At 41.1% G+C, this 17,038-nt stretch overlaps 2 protein-coding genes across 5 annotated transcripts in view; one reads left to right on the top strand and one right to left on the bottom strand.

Annotated features, from left to right (window-relative positions):
• Window positions 1-8,931, top strand: part of TEX10 (testis expressed 10) — a 42,214-nt gene extending 33,283 nt beyond the window's left edge. The window contains exons 12-15 of one of the 2 annotated variants that reach the window (XM_033122486.1): window positions 748-828; window positions 2,459-2,640; window positions 7,344-7,554; window positions 8,713-8,931. In XM_033122486.1, coding sequence (XP_032978377.1) covers window positions 748-828; window positions 2,459-2,640; window positions 7,344-7,554; window positions 8,713-8,826 — 588 coding nt within the window. In that variant the 3' untranslated portion in view covers window positions 8,827-8,931. The other variant, XM_033122488.1, reaches the window with a different exon arrangement.
• INVS (inversin) overlaps window positions 8,844-17,038 on the bottom strand; it is a 119,204-nt gene continuing 111,009 nt past the window's right edge. For all 3 annotated transcript variants that reach the window (XM_033122483.1, XM_033122485.1, XM_033122484.1), the window contains 3 exons: window positions 13,279-13,508; window positions 12,462-12,536; window positions 8,844-10,636 (listed from right to left, as the gene is read on the bottom strand). In XM_033122483.1, coding sequence (XP_032978374.1) covers window positions 10,488-10,636; window positions 12,462-12,536; window positions 13,279-13,508 — 454 coding nt within the window. In that variant the 3' untranslated portion in view covers window positions 8,844-10,487. The remainder of the gene's footprint in view (window positions 10,637-12,461; window positions 12,537-13,278; window positions 13,509-17,038) is intronic.

Genomic DNA, 17,038 nt, shown 5'->3' with positions numbered 1-17,038 from the left:
TGATTGACAGTTCTCTTAAAGGTAGCTTGGCTATCCTCTTTCTAGAGTGATGTTCTTCTTTCCGCCAGTCTTGGTCTCTCCATGAGATTTTTCTGCATATTTCGTTTTTGGCACTATATGCCGTCAACATCTGGAGTTCTGTTATGATGTCTCTGAGAACTTGATGTTGTCCTTCCCTCTTCTTGTTTTCTTGAAAACTTAGAAAATGGAAAATATTAGGGATTTGACTCCCACTTCTCTTATATTGCTCTTTTCCTATAAACTGTTCTCTTTTACCTTTGGGGAATAGGAGACAATGTTATAATTAATTTGAACAGGGTGTTAGTATTTCCTGAATCATAAGTAGTTTTGTATGATCTTTTTTCTACCGAATGGAAAAAAGGCTTTTGTCAGCCTTTTGTTGACATCAGTTAGATCTTTTTATTGTTGTACTTAATAGAAATATAGTCTCTGCCTTGGTAAATTAAGCTACTTGAGGGCTGTTAAAGAGAAGAGTTTCTCATTCTCATTCCTGTGCATGGCACCGGATAGAACTAACTCAGGCTCAGTACATGTATAAGTGAATTATTTGGAAAATTAGCCCATATATGAGATAATTGTGTGACCTTTGACTTTTGCATCTTCAGAGTCATTTTTTGTTAAGTTTCCTGTAAATATGTAGAGCAGGTGGCTAAAAAAATATCTCTTGAACTTGTTTTTGACTTAAAATGTCCTGATTTGGTTACTGGTTTTCTCCTCCTCTGACAGACAGTTTGTCACAGTTTATTGGTTATCCCTGCCCGAAGCCAGAGCTTTGACATCCTGCAGAGTGCCATCAGTAAGCATTTGGTAAATATACTTACACTTTTATCTGTTACACAAGAAAGTATATGGATTCGTTGGTTAAGACTGAGTTTGCCATAGCCAAGAAGAGAGTGAGAATCTAGGCTTAGTAATGACCTTTCTCAGCATGATGCTATGGTCAGAACTGGGAGATCGTGGTGTGTTTCCTGGCTGTTGCTAATTAATTTTTGAGCTTGAGGAAATCCCCTTTTGCCAGGACCTTACTTTCTATATCTGTGCACTGAAAGACCTTAAAATTATGCCTCAGGTCCTTCTGACTTGTAATACTTGAGCATGTGCTTGGTGTTAGTGTATTGGGAAGCCATCATCCACAGTAGGGCGTAATTTCTACCTAGAGGATTTGGGGTCTAAAATAAGGATGTCACCTAACTGGCTCAAGGCTTGGTCACTGGAGGGAGTGAGCTCAGCCATGAGACTGACTTGTCTTCGGGCAGGTGGGTGTCTCCTGTTCATTGGTATTAATGTCACACTAGGAATGCCTGGATTTTGTTTTTAACTTCTTCAATGTTTACACTTGGACCTTTGGCTTTTTATAATAATAATAATGATAATGTATTATAGTGCAAGGAAGGGATCCCAGATTTTATCTTCCAGGGACAGTACTTGTTTGCATAATTTTATAGGCACATCCACACCTCTTTTTGTCCTTTAAAATGTTATTGCCCTTAAGTTGGAAGAATACTGCTGTGAATTCCCAGTACTCTTTTCTCCCCTATCAAACTTCTAATCCTTATGCCTTGTGTCCCCGCCTTTTTTTTCCCCCATCTCCACTCCAGAAATACAGGCCCTGTTTTAATTACATTCATTGTCCTAGTAGAAGATCAACATGCCAGTCAGTCTAAGCCGCTAGTTCCAGACAGCCTGATGGAAAGGTTAAGACCCCAGAGCCTGCAGGCTTTTTTATGATTACTCAACGGGTGTTTCTAGGAGATTTAAACCATGCATACATGTAGTTACAAGTTAGAGTCCACCTGAATGACACTTAATATAGTAGAGTCCAGATGAATTAGGAGACCATGGTGTCCCTTACCTGAGTTTTGGGGCAGTGAAGCAGTCAAGTGTTTAGTAATAGCTTCCTGTCTCCATTGCAAGTATTTTTCTTAGTCATGTCTTAATGACTAGCTAAATCAAAGGGCAGGGGAAGGTTAATTGCAAAATGACCTCTTGTATAGGGGTGGTGCCAGTTATTTCCAGTCTGAATAATCTAAAGATCATATAATTTCATATAAGTGTGAATAATCACATATAAGTGTGATTATTGGTATCAAGATTTTCTTTGGATTAATGAAGTAATCCTTTTAAATAACGGTGTTTCTGACCATTAGTAGGAATTATAACATCTAGTACATTTTAGAAGACTTTGTTATGAAGGGGAAGTAGTGAATTGGGTTATAGTACTTTTTAAGTTCACATGTTTTCAAACTCATTTAACATAGGGATTAAATTCTGAAAGGAAAACAGGACCTCAAAGGTATCACAGGTGACATGTTTATGTATATACTAGTTTTCAGTAGAGGTGATGTAAGGTTAACAATCCAGTTAGTGGGGTTTGATTTTATCTTGGGGAAGAGGGCCTGTTGAGAAGAGGTCATTAATCTCATTTTTCTCTGCCTAGGTTGGGTTGGCTGTAATTCCTGACAGCACGGCTGGCTGTGTTTTGGGTGTTATCTGTAAGCTCCTGGATCATACGTGTGTACTAAGTGAGACTCTACTGCCATTTTTGGCTTCTTGTTGCTACAGTCTTCTGTATTTTCTGCTCACTTTAGAGAAAGGAGAAGCAGAACATCTAAGGAAGAGGTAATAGTTTTGTATTCTTCAACTTTTTTTTTCCTACCTGTACTACTCCCCCCAACAATAATCAGTAAGTTAATTTAAAAAATAAGAGTGAAAGAATTAGATTTAGAAATGTCCTACATTCTCTTTCAGAGTTTATATAAACCTAGTTTTTTCTTTTTTCCTTCATGAATCCTCTGTGTTGTGAGAATTTTTATATTTTCCTTTAAAGCTACAAATTTGAAAAGTTAGTTTCTTAAGAGCTTCCCTTATTAACATTGCTATAGGTCTAGCAAGAAGAGCAATTCTGCCTTGAGAAGGATGTGTTTATTCGTACAAACCTTTGTGTTTTGTTTCGGCCTTCATGAGAACTGCCAGAGTGGGATTTTAAATTCTTGGACTTAAGGATATTGTTCTAAGATGCTAGTGTTTTCAGTTAGTCAGTACTTTTGCTCCTATATGAAATTCAGAATAAAGCTTCTAGGATAGTTTGGAAGACGTCACTTTAATTTTTAAAAAGTGTTCTCAGGCTTATGTTCTTTTAGGTATGCATGTTAAAATTCATTGCAGAAAGTTTTTTTAAAAAATCTAACAGATGAACAAATATTTCTTATATTCACCTGTTAACATTTTGATGTTTGCTTTTCTAGTTTTTTTTGAACTTTTAAAATCATAAAAATATATCGTGCATATGCTTATATAAAACATTTGTATAGTTTAAAGAGTATAATCGGAATATCCGTCTAACCAGCCTCCAGGTGCAGAAATAGAACATTGCCAGCAGACACCACCATGCACCGTCACAGTTATGTTTCTCTCTACAACCCCCAGAGATCACTTCTGTGTTCATCACTTCTTGCCTTTTTATTAAAACATTTTATGCACATTTGTAAACAGTAGTGTTTTTGTTTTTCATATTGGAAGAATTTTATATAAAAGGAAACATACTGTATGTATTTTTTTTGTGGTTTGATTCTCATCATTGTGAGAGGCATTCGTGTTGATTCAGAAATGTATTTCATTCATTTTTGTTTCTCTATACCAGGGATTAGCAAACTTTTCTATAGAATCAGGTAGTAAATATTTTAGGTTTTTAGGGCTATAAAAATCTCCTGTCAGAACTTATCAACCCTTTCCTGGTAGCGTGAAAGCAACAAGTAATACGTAAATGAATAGGTGTGGCTGTTTTCCAGTAAAACTTTATTTACAAATATAGGCAGTGAGCTGGATTGGCTGCGGTCTAGGACCCCTGCTTTATAGTAACACTTTGGTAAGAAGTTTCAAAGGTCTTTTGTAGTTTCTGTAGAGGAACATCATGTTTTGACTTCATGTGGCTGGACAGAACAAAATTAAGTGTATGTAATACTTTTCGCCTGTTTTAAATGCCTAGTTATAAAAGTGTTTTATACTTGGTGTTGAAAAGGTTGATATTTTTACATCTCTTGGGATGACTGACGTTACTTAGTCACAAGGAAATGTTGTCAGAGTCTTAGTACAGGTTTCCTCCATTATGGGAAAGTAGAGTGTTCCTATGAAAACTTTCCAAAATGGTGTCAAGTGAAGAAGCAATTACCGTTAACTTAAATGGAAAAATTTCTGAGTGTTCCCAGACCCAAAATTCAACACATGCACAAACCACAATCGATACGCTTAATTATGTTCACTTTTACACTAAGCATAACACCTTAAGAGCTATCTTAGGCTTTTCTGATACCTTAAGACACGTCTTGATAATGGACGCACAAGTTAAATCGAGGTAAAGCACAGGTGCTCACAGACACGGTCAGAGCTTGGGCAGCTTGCTGCTGGCCTGTGGAGTGTGGTTCTGGGGAAGGACACTCCGCTGCCTGGGCTGCTGCCGCCTCTACCACAGCTGTTGCAAAACACGCTTCACTCCATTCTGCTTTCTGCCTTTTTATAAAAGTGGAAATTCTCTTTGGTGATCTTTCGATTAGTGAAAACAGGTACCAAGATAGGTCTTTTCCTAACAATGAAATGGTGTAATGTGAGCTTTCGGAAAGTGGGGTGTACCTGTACTTAAAGTTTCCTTTTCAGGCTACTCCTACCCCCTTAGAGAAGGTGTTTGTGAGGTTACAAATAACAAGTGCCAGTCAAATTACTAGGAGCCTTCGTTTTCACAACTGCTTGCAAAATAAATCAGGCATGACCAATTTGAGTTGTTCAAAACTGTGGCTACTGGACTTTGAAGAAAGTCCTGTGCTGTTGACTTCCTGACTCGTTAGTAATGGAAAATCTGCTGTCCGACTGAGCCCTTTTGGTTTGTAGCTAGGAACCTATTCTTTTCTATGGTTTTACTGTTTTCTCTTTATCATTGTTTCAAATCAGGATGTGTCCTGGTATAAGTTTGAGACTTGTATGCTCCTTTAATTTGAAGACTCAAATGCTTTTTTTCCTTCAGGTCTGGTAAATACTGTTTATTATTTCTGTTATCTTTCCCATTGTTTGTTCTCTCCTAAAAATCCCTTTTAAACATAGCTTCCCTTTCTGTTCTCTCTGTCTTAACATCTTTCATTTAATTTTCCTATTGAGTTTTTATTTCATCAGCTATTGTTTTGTTTTCTTTGATATAATTTGGGTTTTTATTTGGCTCTTAGTCATTCTTACTTGTTCTTGATTCATTGGTGTTACATTAAAGTTCCTGTCCATTTGTTATGTTCTTTCCTTTTTTCTCTGGTGTGGGAATTCTCCCTTATTTTGGGGAGTAGGTGGGGCTCTGGACATTGTCTTTCATGGGGTTGAGCAACTCCTGTTTTGGATGGATACCTTTTTTCTGAGTGCACCTATATGAGTTCTGAGGAGACTGCCATGGGACCGTTTCACATTGCCTTTTCCCCGCTTCCAGCTATACACAGGGAGCCTCGTTCTAGCTCCCTGCCTCCCACACCTGGTGCATGAAGCCTCAGCTTCCAACACTGTTAGTGTTTGAAAACCCAGCCCTAAAATTCCACATCCAGTCCTGTACCCACTAAGCATCTTTATATGAGTTCTGTTCTAGTTTCTAGCACTTAACAGATTTCAACTGTTCTGTCTTTTGAGCTTGGTGGTAGTATTTGTGTTTTAAGTGTAATATCTGTATTTCTCTGTGTTGGGGGTAAGAAGTTGGTATAATCTGAGCAGAATATATCAGAAGTTTGTGGAGTTAGCTGAATTCCTGGAAATTGTGTGCAAAATGCTGAAATTTCATCAGTTTCTCTAGAGTGGTTTAGAACCATTGCTTTATGTTCAGCTGAAACCTCAACTTCATTGGTTCCAGTTCTGTACTTTAAATACTTTATAGGATAAGTAAAATTATTCTTATATGTGAAAACTCACAGAACACCCAAAAATGGCTGTCATGTGCTATTTCCTCTTATATCACTTGTGGTATCCAGGTCTCTTGTATTTCTCTTTGGCTTGACAGTTTTCTGTGGTTGTGTGTGAAGGTGGAATTCTAAACTTGACTCATCTATTAGTATACTTATATTTGGTTTGATGTAGTATGTGTAAGCCCTTTCATCATAGTTTTGGTCAGTGAAGAAAATGAATGTATTGTAACATTTCAGGAGTAACTCATAAAACCCAAGGGCTAGGAATTGTGGAAGTAGGAATTTGAAACCCATTAGGAACCAAAGTAGCTTTCTCTGTTCCTTTTCTTTTAGATTGTGTAGTCTTTATCTCTGTGCCTTTGCCTTATTAGCTGTGTCTACAGGCTGGCTTTCTCTTCTCTTTGCACATGGGTATCCTACCCTGGCTGTGCATGAATCAACAAGCTGAATAAAGTCTCCTCAGATAAGAGGTAGAATGGATTCAGTGCACATCTTTGATGCAGTTGCTGTCTGTGAAGTTGGGGAGGTTTGTGAAATGATGAGAGGGCTGCTCCTACATCTGGAAGTGGCCAGGTTCACTCAGGAAGATTTGGAGACTGGGAGGAGTATGCATTCCTGGTAAAAAACTGGAACAGACCGAGGTCAGAGCCTTTAGCAGCCAGTGGCCTCTTCCTTTAAACGGTATCACATTCCATTTAATTGACATTCTTCTAGAATGTGGTTAGGCTAGCTACACATCCACTTCTATCATAAAACATTTTTATCCCTGCTCTATAATATACCAAGAGAATGATTCTTACTGAAGTTTGGGTTTACCATTTCTGGCCTTCCATGACTTAGTACTGCGGTAATATTCTCCTTACTGGCCACCTTCTGAAATCCATTTGTTCCCTGTGAGCACATCTTGCTTTGCAAATCCGCACTGTTCAGAAACATTGAAGAGGCTCACAAACCAGGTCATAGACTTCTTAGAGTTTCATGAAGTTCTTTCTCTTCTTCCCTTTTTACTAGTGGGATATTCTTACTCTTTTGATATTTGGTGTTACAGACAGTTGAATAATGTCCAGTGGCAGAGAATGGTATGCTTGTGTGGAGCATTCTGTTCTCTAGCTAATTCTGCCTTACGTAAGGTCACGGGGGCTTTAAGAATGTCTCGTTAAGCCCAGGAAAATGCTGGTTGCTAGGCTTCCCAGAACCCATTAAATTGGGGAGAGCGGCTCATTCTTCGTTGGATTTGCTTATTGAGCTCTGACGAAACCCGGTTCTTCCTAGGTTTGGTTTTGGGCGTTTTATCAGAAAACACCATGTTTCTTAAAAGGACATTTTCAGTTTTGGGAAATATAGAAAGGGTACTTTCCCTGTGTGTGTTTGGCTGACTCTCTTCTGCCTCTGTTGTTGCAGGGACAAGCTGTGGGGGGTCTGTGTCTCGGTCCTGGCTCTCCTGCCTCGAGTCCTCAGATTGATGCTGCAGAGCCTGCGGGTGAACAGAGCGGCACCTGAGGAGCTGCCTGTGGTGGGCCAGCTACTGCGCCTGCTGCTGCAGCACGCACCGCTCAGGACGCACATGCTGACCAATGCCATCTTGGTGCAGCAGATCATCAAGAATATCACGGTAAGAAACATGTGCTGTCAGTGCTAGAAAGGATTCCTGGGCAAGGCACGCGGGCGCTCTTGGGAGGCCAGGGATCCTGTGCATGACCGATTCCTGCAGTGTAGCCCAGTGTGGCGATTTCCCACGGCTTCTGTAGTCTAGTACCTGCACTGAACCAGGGGCATGTCTTTGATCCCAGAATGAGCTATAGAAGCTTTAAAGTACTCAGTCTGAATTAAGGTGGCAGGCAGCTTCGTTTGAAAAGGTACAGGCATCAGAGTCACTGCTACCTGGATTCTACTAGACTATTGGATAACTGATAGTTTGGCAAGTTTTAAAACCTATCCAGCTTGTTTTCTTAGCTGTAAAAATGGGACTAAATTAACTTCGTTGGGTTTTGGTGACCATTAAATGAGATCATCCAAGTAAAGTTTTTAGTGTAGCTGACATTTATTAAGTGCTCTACAAATGTTAGCTGTCATTAGGAAATTATTTAGCAGGAATAAACTTCAGGCCAATATCCAGTTAGTTCCCTGGAGAGTGGGAAGTAGTTGGAAGAAGGAAGCTGCAGGCTTCAACTTTGTCTAATGGTTGGTTCTCTGTGTTCAGCTGTGTCTGTTTTGGGGGTGGGGGGCAGTTCTGTTCTCTAGAATTCCTTGGTGTTTTCAGTTTGGGGAGAGTTAGGGAGGTATTTTATAGAGGTATCTGGGGGGTTATTAATTGGTACATGTAATAGTAAGTCAGAAATAAAAGGGAAGAAAATCAAGAATTTGGATTATTCCAAGGTTGGAGAATCAGCCCATCTCCGTAAGGAAGAGGAAGACAGAAATCGTCATTTGGCCCTGTAGAATGATTCTCAGTTGATGTTAGTACAAACATCTAGAGACTCGAGAATCCTGAGGGGAGGACGTCTGAAGTGTAGGGATGGTGATGATGAAATTTCTTTAGTCCCTAGCGTGAGAGGGAAGGAACAAACCAAACAAGTGGTAGCACTTGGACTTGAGGAATTTTCACTGCCTGTGACGATGCCCAATTAAATTAGTAGGTCCCCTTTTTCTGTGGTGATTTATAGATGAGGTGCTGTTGCAATGGCTCTGATCTTGTTTGGAGGTGAAAAACACTTCAGGGAGCATCACAATTTTGGTAGAATTCTCAAATTACTCTTGCTTTTCTCTGCAGACATTGAAGAGTGGAGGTGTTCAGGAGCAGTGGCTCACAGACTTACATTATTGCTTCAGCGTGTATATCACTGGGCATCCTCAGGGGCCCAGCACATTGAATACAGTGTATTAAAAGAGGTTCCATGGCACTTCCTGTTTGAAATTGTTTATTCGCATCTAATTTTGAAGAGAGACTGATGTAATAAATGTTTGTCATTAAAGCTGAACTTTTAAAGAAGTTGTTTATAGACCTTCTTTTCCACAAAGGTAGGAAAATGATGCAGGCTGGCTTCCTGGACTTGCACGTGCTATGGGGTAGTATATTTTACATTTTATGGGAACTGAAAATTTATATAATACAGAGTGATCATACGGTATCTATTATTTACTAAGAAATTAGCTAAATTTTTGTGATCCCATCTAGGTAAATCTCGTTCTTTGTGTTCTCAGCTCCAGTTTACTCAGACAGCAACAGAAACCAGTTTTTTGTTTGGTTTGGGAGTGGTTGTCCTTATCCATCATGACATTGAGCTTCTCACTGTAGAGTTCTGTTATTTACGGAGGTTTTGGAGCCCTCTATACAGGAGCAAGATTTCAAGACAGTGCTACTGTTGTTCTGGGTTTTCCTGTACCTAAATGGTGGTTGTCTGATAGAGGGAATGGCTGTCAAAGTGATTTTCTACTAATTAATTACCCATTATAGTTCTTAAAAAATTATTAGCTATACATAATTATTTCTATGACATATTCATTATTTTCATAATCATGTAATAATTTAATTAGCAAAGTAAAAAAGCAAAGGTAATTAACATTTTATTGCTTCCTATCTCTTACTGCCAGGACAAGGGTGGCAGTAATCTTAAGAAAATGGAAGCAGTCCTAGAAATCTTTGTGAGCCTACTATGTCACTGTGTAGGCCTCCTGTCTATATTCTTAGATTAGCTTTGTCCTTAAAAATGTGAAAAAGCCCCCAGTTACTAGATTTCATGTTCTTACAGAGCTAGAATGTGTAGTTAACAGTTTCCCCTGTCAGTAGGAATGGCGTTTTGATAAGACTGCTTGCTCACCTCTGCGGGTCAGGCGGAAAACAAGTGGAATGTTAAGGCCTGAATTGGTACCTTGTGCGTAAACGACTGATTCCTTGGTGCTTTGATACTAGTAATGCCTTTCACAAAGACGTGGCAGCAGCCTGTGGCCTTCAGACACTGACATGAACTGTGACATGTAAGGGATCAACCGAGGTGAACAGAGCACCTGTGATGTGACGGTCTTACAGAAATCTCTCAAAGCAAACACTGGATCATGATTCTGGCCTAAAACTGATAATGTTGCCATAACAGGATGTGGTGTCTGTAATGAAGTTGTTGCATTAGATTCCAGAAAAGTGGTAAAATGAAGGTGGCTGCTGTAGGACAGTTTCCTCCCATCTCATTTAGGTTCTTCACTGGAGCCAAAAAACCAGGCCTGTGCCAGCTGCCTGGCAGAAATCCCAAGCCAGTAGCCCCTGTAGTACTCACATTCTTAGTTAGACTTAGACTTAATTAGAAATTCTCCTTTCTACCCATGCTGACTGAGGTGAAGGCAGACAGCGAGGCAGTCACCACGGGCATAGTCTACCCTGGACCTTCCAGCGCGGGTGAAGAGAATTTACAGAACAGTGCTGTGTGACAGCAGAAAGCAAACACTGTGACCTTTCAGTTGTTACCACATTTCCAGGCTAATAAGGCTTCAGGCATGGCTATTAAAGTTTCCCCGAGATGTGAAAGAGAAGCAGCAGAGAAGGAGAACTCCGCACTAGCTCTTGGAGCTGCCCCGGACTCGGTCTTCCTCTACAGGCACTCGAGGCTTTGTTTTGTTTTTTGAGTGAGTAGCTGATTGTAGGTTATAAGAAAAATTCTTTGATCTTCCACAGTCAAGGAGGTGTATACACTGCAAGTTGCTCACTGTTAAAACAAATACCAGATACATGTTCAGGTTACTAATTTTAATGCTGAAAGGAAGAGTTCATTGGTGGTAAAGAAATAAGGGTTTAGTTTTGGACTATCCATGGTGCTCAGTAAAGTGACAGTTTACTGTAGAGATAGAATGATTTATCAGCCTTACGTCTGATAAATTGGGAGCAACAATCTTCACTCATCAAATATTTGAGTACCTGCAATGTGCCAAACAACTTCCTAAACAGAAGAGGGAGGAAAATCAGAAGAGCCTTAGGTGCCATGGAATTCTCTAAGCAAAAAATGAATTAACATTTCTAGCCAAGGTTTGAACAAGACCAAAATTAATGATTTCTTTTTGGTTCAATTTGGCATCTGATTTCACATTGCAGAAACTTCTGTATATGTTCAAGTCATGTCCATTTCATGGGAATTACAGACATGTTTTCTGCATAAAATACACAGCCTTCAGCTAAACTAGTTAGCAGCTCTGACCATCTGCCTTATTCACTGGTTAGCGGTGAATGGGGATGAGTGGGCCTAATAAAACCTTGTGTTGCCCCAAGTGTAGGTTTAGGAAAAGATTCTCTCTGGTCCTTGTCCATTTTCAAGCCAGTCAGAATTATATGTGTAGCACAAACCAGCTGTTTGTTCATATGAAATCCTAAGAAACCATTACGCATTTCTTTGAATGTGTTTATTCTTTGCTTTAACTGCGAGTCCTTTAAAAACCTCTTATGTTGCTAAATACCATTTTTAAAGATTTCTGATAGTACTGGATTTTCTTGACCAAAAAAATGCTGATTAATTTATAATATTTGATTGTCTAAATGCTATTTCTCTGGTAGTTATATATGACAGTTCTGTTTTTGAAACTTCAATTCACTCAAGTATAACGAGATTTTTTACATACTAGAAGCATGGGCCTTGATTCCTTTGAAAGTTTCCAATTACCCCACCAACCACTCCCCGATCAGCCTGCCTATATTACATGAGCTACCCAACTCTTATTAAAGGTTTGGCAGTAATTACTCTCCCCCTAGCTCCAGGTCTCCCCCTCCATCAAAAACTAAATGAATGTTAAAGTTCATGCTGACAGTCATTGTTCACCTTCCCAGCTGCGCTCTGTCCTGCAGGATGACGAGCTCGGGGAGGCTGGGGGGAGAGTGTTGCCATAGTCACCCGTAAGAAACTGGACCTGGCATTAACTGCTGACAGCACTGAACTTATCACCCAAATTTAATGCTGGTGTGAATGAAGGGGCCCTGAGTAAAACACTCTTGTTTTGCAACTGAAAAGAAAGTTCCCTGAGCTGCTCCTGTATGAGTGAAAGTTTGCAGTTGAGCCTGAGCTGCATATGCTATTAAGTATTAATGTCTTCCTTATGGGGTCCTAAAAAGCAAAAGCCAGAATTTGTGGTTAAGAGCCTCTTCCCGTCCTTAGGAAGGAGGTGGAAGATCTTAACTGTGAAACCAAAATGATCAAGAACTCTTACGGTCTTTGAAGAATAACAGTATTTTCATTTCCCCTCCCTTTATGTGAACTAGTAAGTAAAGGTGATCACAGCAGCTACCGATCACTGTTTCCACTGGCGGTAATGTTAACAAAAGCTTCGGGTTATAAAAGTAGCTCGCCTCTTCTGGAGACAGATGTTGACTGTAGTAATCATTCCATGAAAGGGGGGATGAGAAACATGCATACCTGAAATCAAATGCCCATTGGAAACCCCAGTCTCTGTTCTAATGTCTTCTATCTTTGAGGATGAAACAAAAAGGGAGCCTTCCTCCCCGCACTGTCTCCCCAATCTGTTTTGCCAGTGCAGTGGCTGCCTTACCTGAGTTCAGACGCAGCGCAGAATGGGCTTTTGAAGATCTTGCGGGATGATGTACTTTCCCTTCTTGAGAACAACCTGAAACCAACCAACAATGATCACCTCTCTCTCACCAATGACAGCTGTGGCCTGACCAGGTTCTGAGTTCCTTGAGGTGAAGGCTTGAGCTTGCAAGTGTCAGCCAAGATAAATTAGGTATGGTGAGGAAATACCACGTAGGCCCACGGTCAAGTCCTGAGATTTTGCTGCCTGGGCCACAGATCTGTTTCTAAAGGTGCCTTGGCTCAACGTTTTTTCTGTTGGGGAACTAGCCAGGCTTGTTCTCTGCTGAATTTATTTGGAGCTCTTTTTCAGAGCTGAAAATGTTTTAATTTGCAGCGGTTCATCTACTAAGCAAGTACTTACTGTAGTACTTGGGTTTGGGGTATCCCACAGATAGGTAACCTTGTACTCTCTTAGCATAGGGAAGGTCAAAGTGTGGCAGGCATGGTCTCCCTGTGCCTGGAGTTCTCCAAATTGGTAACGTCAGGGGAAGACCCAAGTAGCGGCCTGAAGAGGTTCCAGTGGTGAGGCTTTCAGTTATGAGGCCCAGCAGAGAATCTCATGGCTAGAAGGCTCTCTGGGTTGAGATGCCAGGATGCCTCCCCAAACCAACTCTGACCCAGAATTGCTGGAAGAGAGGCACTAAATGTGCTGAGAATTCTCTGGGTTCCTACCTGACCTGAATGGGGTTTGCTCAATGTAATTAAATCCCATTTCGGATTCTGACATGACACTCTGAGGGTGCTTGTAAACTACAAGTGCCCAGAAGGACACTTACCGTAGATTTGCTTGAGCACTGAGTGCCTGGTGGGCTTTGTGCCCGAGCTGCTCTTGGATGGATTCTTGGCAGTCCTGCTTACTGTGATGGTCTTCGGGGGGGTTATTTCTAGTTCCTTCTGCCAAACCTGGAGGAGTAATGCCATGCACTCTCGGTTCCATCTGTCCATGTCTCTGGCTCCAAGCTGCTTCATGTGCAGAAGGTAGGACAGGTGCTTCCTGAGCTGGTAGCTGGTGGGGTCAAAGGAGGGGAGAGGCTTTATGATCACAGTATTGAGAAAACCACATTTCCTTAAGGTTCCTAGAAGCTATCGGAACAGTATTTGTTGAACTCTTGGGAGAGTCATTTAAGCTCCCAATTCCTAATTTCAGTGGAAATATGTTGAATGTTGAATTCTCTTTCCATCAAACACTTCCTGATCAGGTAAGTCCTTGTCCCACCTGGGACAGGCCAATGTGTAAACAAGTAAATGGAGTATGAGAAGTAGTATGTGAACAAGTAGCTATATGGCGTGAGATGGATGGGCTGATAATTTGTGGTGGTTTGGTACGGCTTCACAAGGCTGATACTTGTGCAGGGCTTTAAAGGATGGTTAAGAGCTTACCAGTCAGAAGGCATTCTAGGCAGAAATGGCATGAGCAGAGGTGTGGGCATTTGTGCAGGAAAGGCAGTAATGAGATGTGTATGAAGCACTGTATATTTGGTGAAGGATGGAAGGCTGGGCTACACTGGAAGGAGCCAGCATTTGTTCACAGCCTGTTGTGTAACAGGCACTTACCCTCTGATTAAGCTGGAAAAGAAATCTGTGACGCAGACTGACAAAGGCTGAATCTGACAAAGGCTGAGTAGAGGTGAGGTCACCAAGACAGTGACATAGGTCATTCCTGATTGCATTCTCTTACAAGAACAACTAACAATTGGACAAGATACCACTGAGAAAATCCTAACTACGGGGATGAAGCTGAACCACCCCCCTGTACCACAGAGACCAGGACAGACCACATGAGAAGGGAAAGAGGAGGTGCTACGTGAGCACAGCACCACCGAGAGGTCTGCCTGAGCCTACAGTTCCTCCACTGGGAAAAGAGCCCAGAGAGGACATCCAGCTCCCCTAGCATTGTGTGGGTTGCTTTTTGGGAGCCCCCACTCCATTCTTGACCCTGGGGATTAGTGGGGGGAATCTGTGATGCAGAGGAGGGGAGGGACTTGGAACAACCAGCATGGGGACCTTTGCAGGCTGAATTCCTACCTGCAGAATCCAAGTAGTAGTCCCAGCCAGTGGCTTTGCTCATCTTCACAGCCAAGACGGTGCTGCAGTCTGACCAGGGAACTCAGGAGCATGCAGGTCTGCCTGATTCAGCTCCTTAAGCACCTTGCTGGCCCTGGAGGGTAGTCTGACCTCACCCAGCTTGACACTGCTGAGTATAGCTCCTGGCCCCCACCTGACCAGAGAGGCTGACCAGACCACCTGGAAGCTGCATATTCCAGCAACACTCAAGGAGAGTATGGCAGGCAGAGCTGATTGTCTGCAGAGCAAAGCCAGCACCATTCGGCCAGGGAACTTGGGGAGCAGGATGGCTTGAATCAAGATCACAAAGAAATTTGCCACCTTTGGAGACTGGTTCTCCCAATCTGCTTGGGCAGGGCAAGTAATTCATAGCCCTGGGCGTTTCTGAGTACAGCCTTCAGCCTATTCTACCGATGAACCTAACCAAAGCACACCAGAAGCTACACAGCTCATCAACAATCTTTATAGTGGCACTTGACCAGAAAGCACAGCCCATGGCTTTCCTCATCTGCAGAGCAAAACCAGTGGCTGTGTCTGACCATGGAATTCAGTGTGCAGTCTTGCCTCATTCAAGTACCCAAATGTTGAGCTGTGCAGGTCCGGGGGTCCGTCCTGCTGCCCTGCCAGGGCAGGAAAGCTAATTTGTAATCCTGCCTATTGCAAAGTATAGTACCCAGTCCCAACTGTCTAAAAACCTGATCAGAGAACCCAGACAACTACAGAGCCCATCCTACAGCCTTTCCTGGGCAGGGAACCAAACCAGTCGTCCTATCCAACTGTTCTTAGCTAGTGGCACCTCCCCACCTCTTCACCCTCACCTGACTCTTGACCTCAGAGCTTGGGCAGTGAATGGCCTTGTCTTAAAAAGAGCAAGCCTCACCTGCCCAAGAACGTTACCAGCTGACATGTCCGGAAACCGAGACTGAGATGACTGGTGAAGAACTGTCTCTGCCAAAGCAAATCTGGAAGAGGAGACTGCTTAGTCCAATGCACACATACCAACTTCAGGAATCAAGGATCATGGAAAATCAGGTGAATGGGACACCATCAAAGGAAACTAAACAAGTTCTGATAACTGACCTTAAAGAAATAGATATCTATGAAGTGTTCCACACAAAGAATTCAGAATAACCCTCTTAAAGAAGTTTAGTGAACTATAAGAACACATAGACAACTAAATGAAATTAGGAAAACAATGCATGAACAAAATGAGAAGTACAACAAAGAAATAAGAAACTACCAAAAAAGCCCCAAATCCTAGAGCTGAAAAAATACCATGAACTGAAGAATTCAATAGAGAACTGAATTGAAACTAAAGAATTCAAAAGCAGACTTGACCATGCAGAAGAAACAATCAGTAACCTAGAAGACAGGACATTTGAAATTATCCAGTTAGAGGAATAAACAAAGTCAAATCGAAACAAAAAAAAAAAAAAGTGAAACATAAAAAGAAAAGTCTTCAGAACTTACGGAACACAATTAAAAAACAACCAACCAACCAATATCTACATTATGGGAATTCCACAAGGAGAAGAAAAAGTATTTTTAAAGCAATAATGGCTGCAAACTTCTAGAATCTGGGAAGAGATCCCAGATCCACATCCAGATTCATGAGGCCTAAAGGACTTCATGAACCTGAACAGGGCTACACTGAAACATAATTAAACTGTCAAAAGTTAAAGACAAAGAAATCAGCAAAAAAAAAAGTTACATACAAGGGAACTCCCATAAGAACACTGGCAGATTTCTCAACAGAAACTTTAGAAACCAGTATTAGACGGTATGTTCAAAATACTGAAAGAAATTAAAATCTGTCAAACAAAAATTCTATACCTAGCAATGCTGTCCTTCGGAAATTAAGGAGCAACAAAGACTTACCCAAACAAACAAGCTCAGGAATTCACCACCACCAGACCTGTCTTACAAGAAATGCTAAAGGGAGTTCTTTGAGTGAAAGTGAAAGGATACTAAGTGACCTCATGAAAACATAAGAAGGTAATGTAAAATTCACTCGTTATAGTAAACATATAGTCAAAGATAGATTCTGTAATATGGTAACGGTGGTATGTAATCACAACTCTACTTTAAAAGTTAAATAAATGTAGTCTTGATTAGAGAACAGTGATACCAATGACTGAATCAGAAAGTGGTTTATTATAGTAATTATATGAGTGTGAAAAAGTTTTATTGGTAAGTTAATACGTTTTGCTTATCTTCTCTTTTCTTGTTTTGCTTATCTTCTCTTTTTAAAAGAACAAGTGTGGTATGATTTTAAAAATTAATGTCTAGGGGCAGCTGGTTAGCTCAGTTGGTTACAGTTCCGTGCTCTTAACAACAAGGTTGCTGGCCTGATCCCGACATGGGCCACTGTGAGCTGCGCCCTCTACAACTAGATTGAAACAACTACTTGACTTGTTGCTGAAGGGTCCTGGAAAAACACACTTAAAATAAATTTTTAAAAAGTTAAAAAAA

Source organism: Rhinolophus ferrumequinum, chromosome 12 (assembly GCF_004115265.2).
Source record: "Rhinolophus ferrumequinum isolate MPI-CBG mRhiFer1 chromosome 12, mRhiFer1_v1.p, whole genome shotgun sequence".
Lineage (NCBI taxonomy): Eukaryota > Metazoa > Chordata > Mammalia > Chiroptera > Rhinolophidae > Rhinolophus > Rhinolophus ferrumequinum.
The sequence above is the reverse complement of the archived record's forward strand: the minus strand, read 5'-3'. Positions and strand labels throughout refer to the sequence as shown.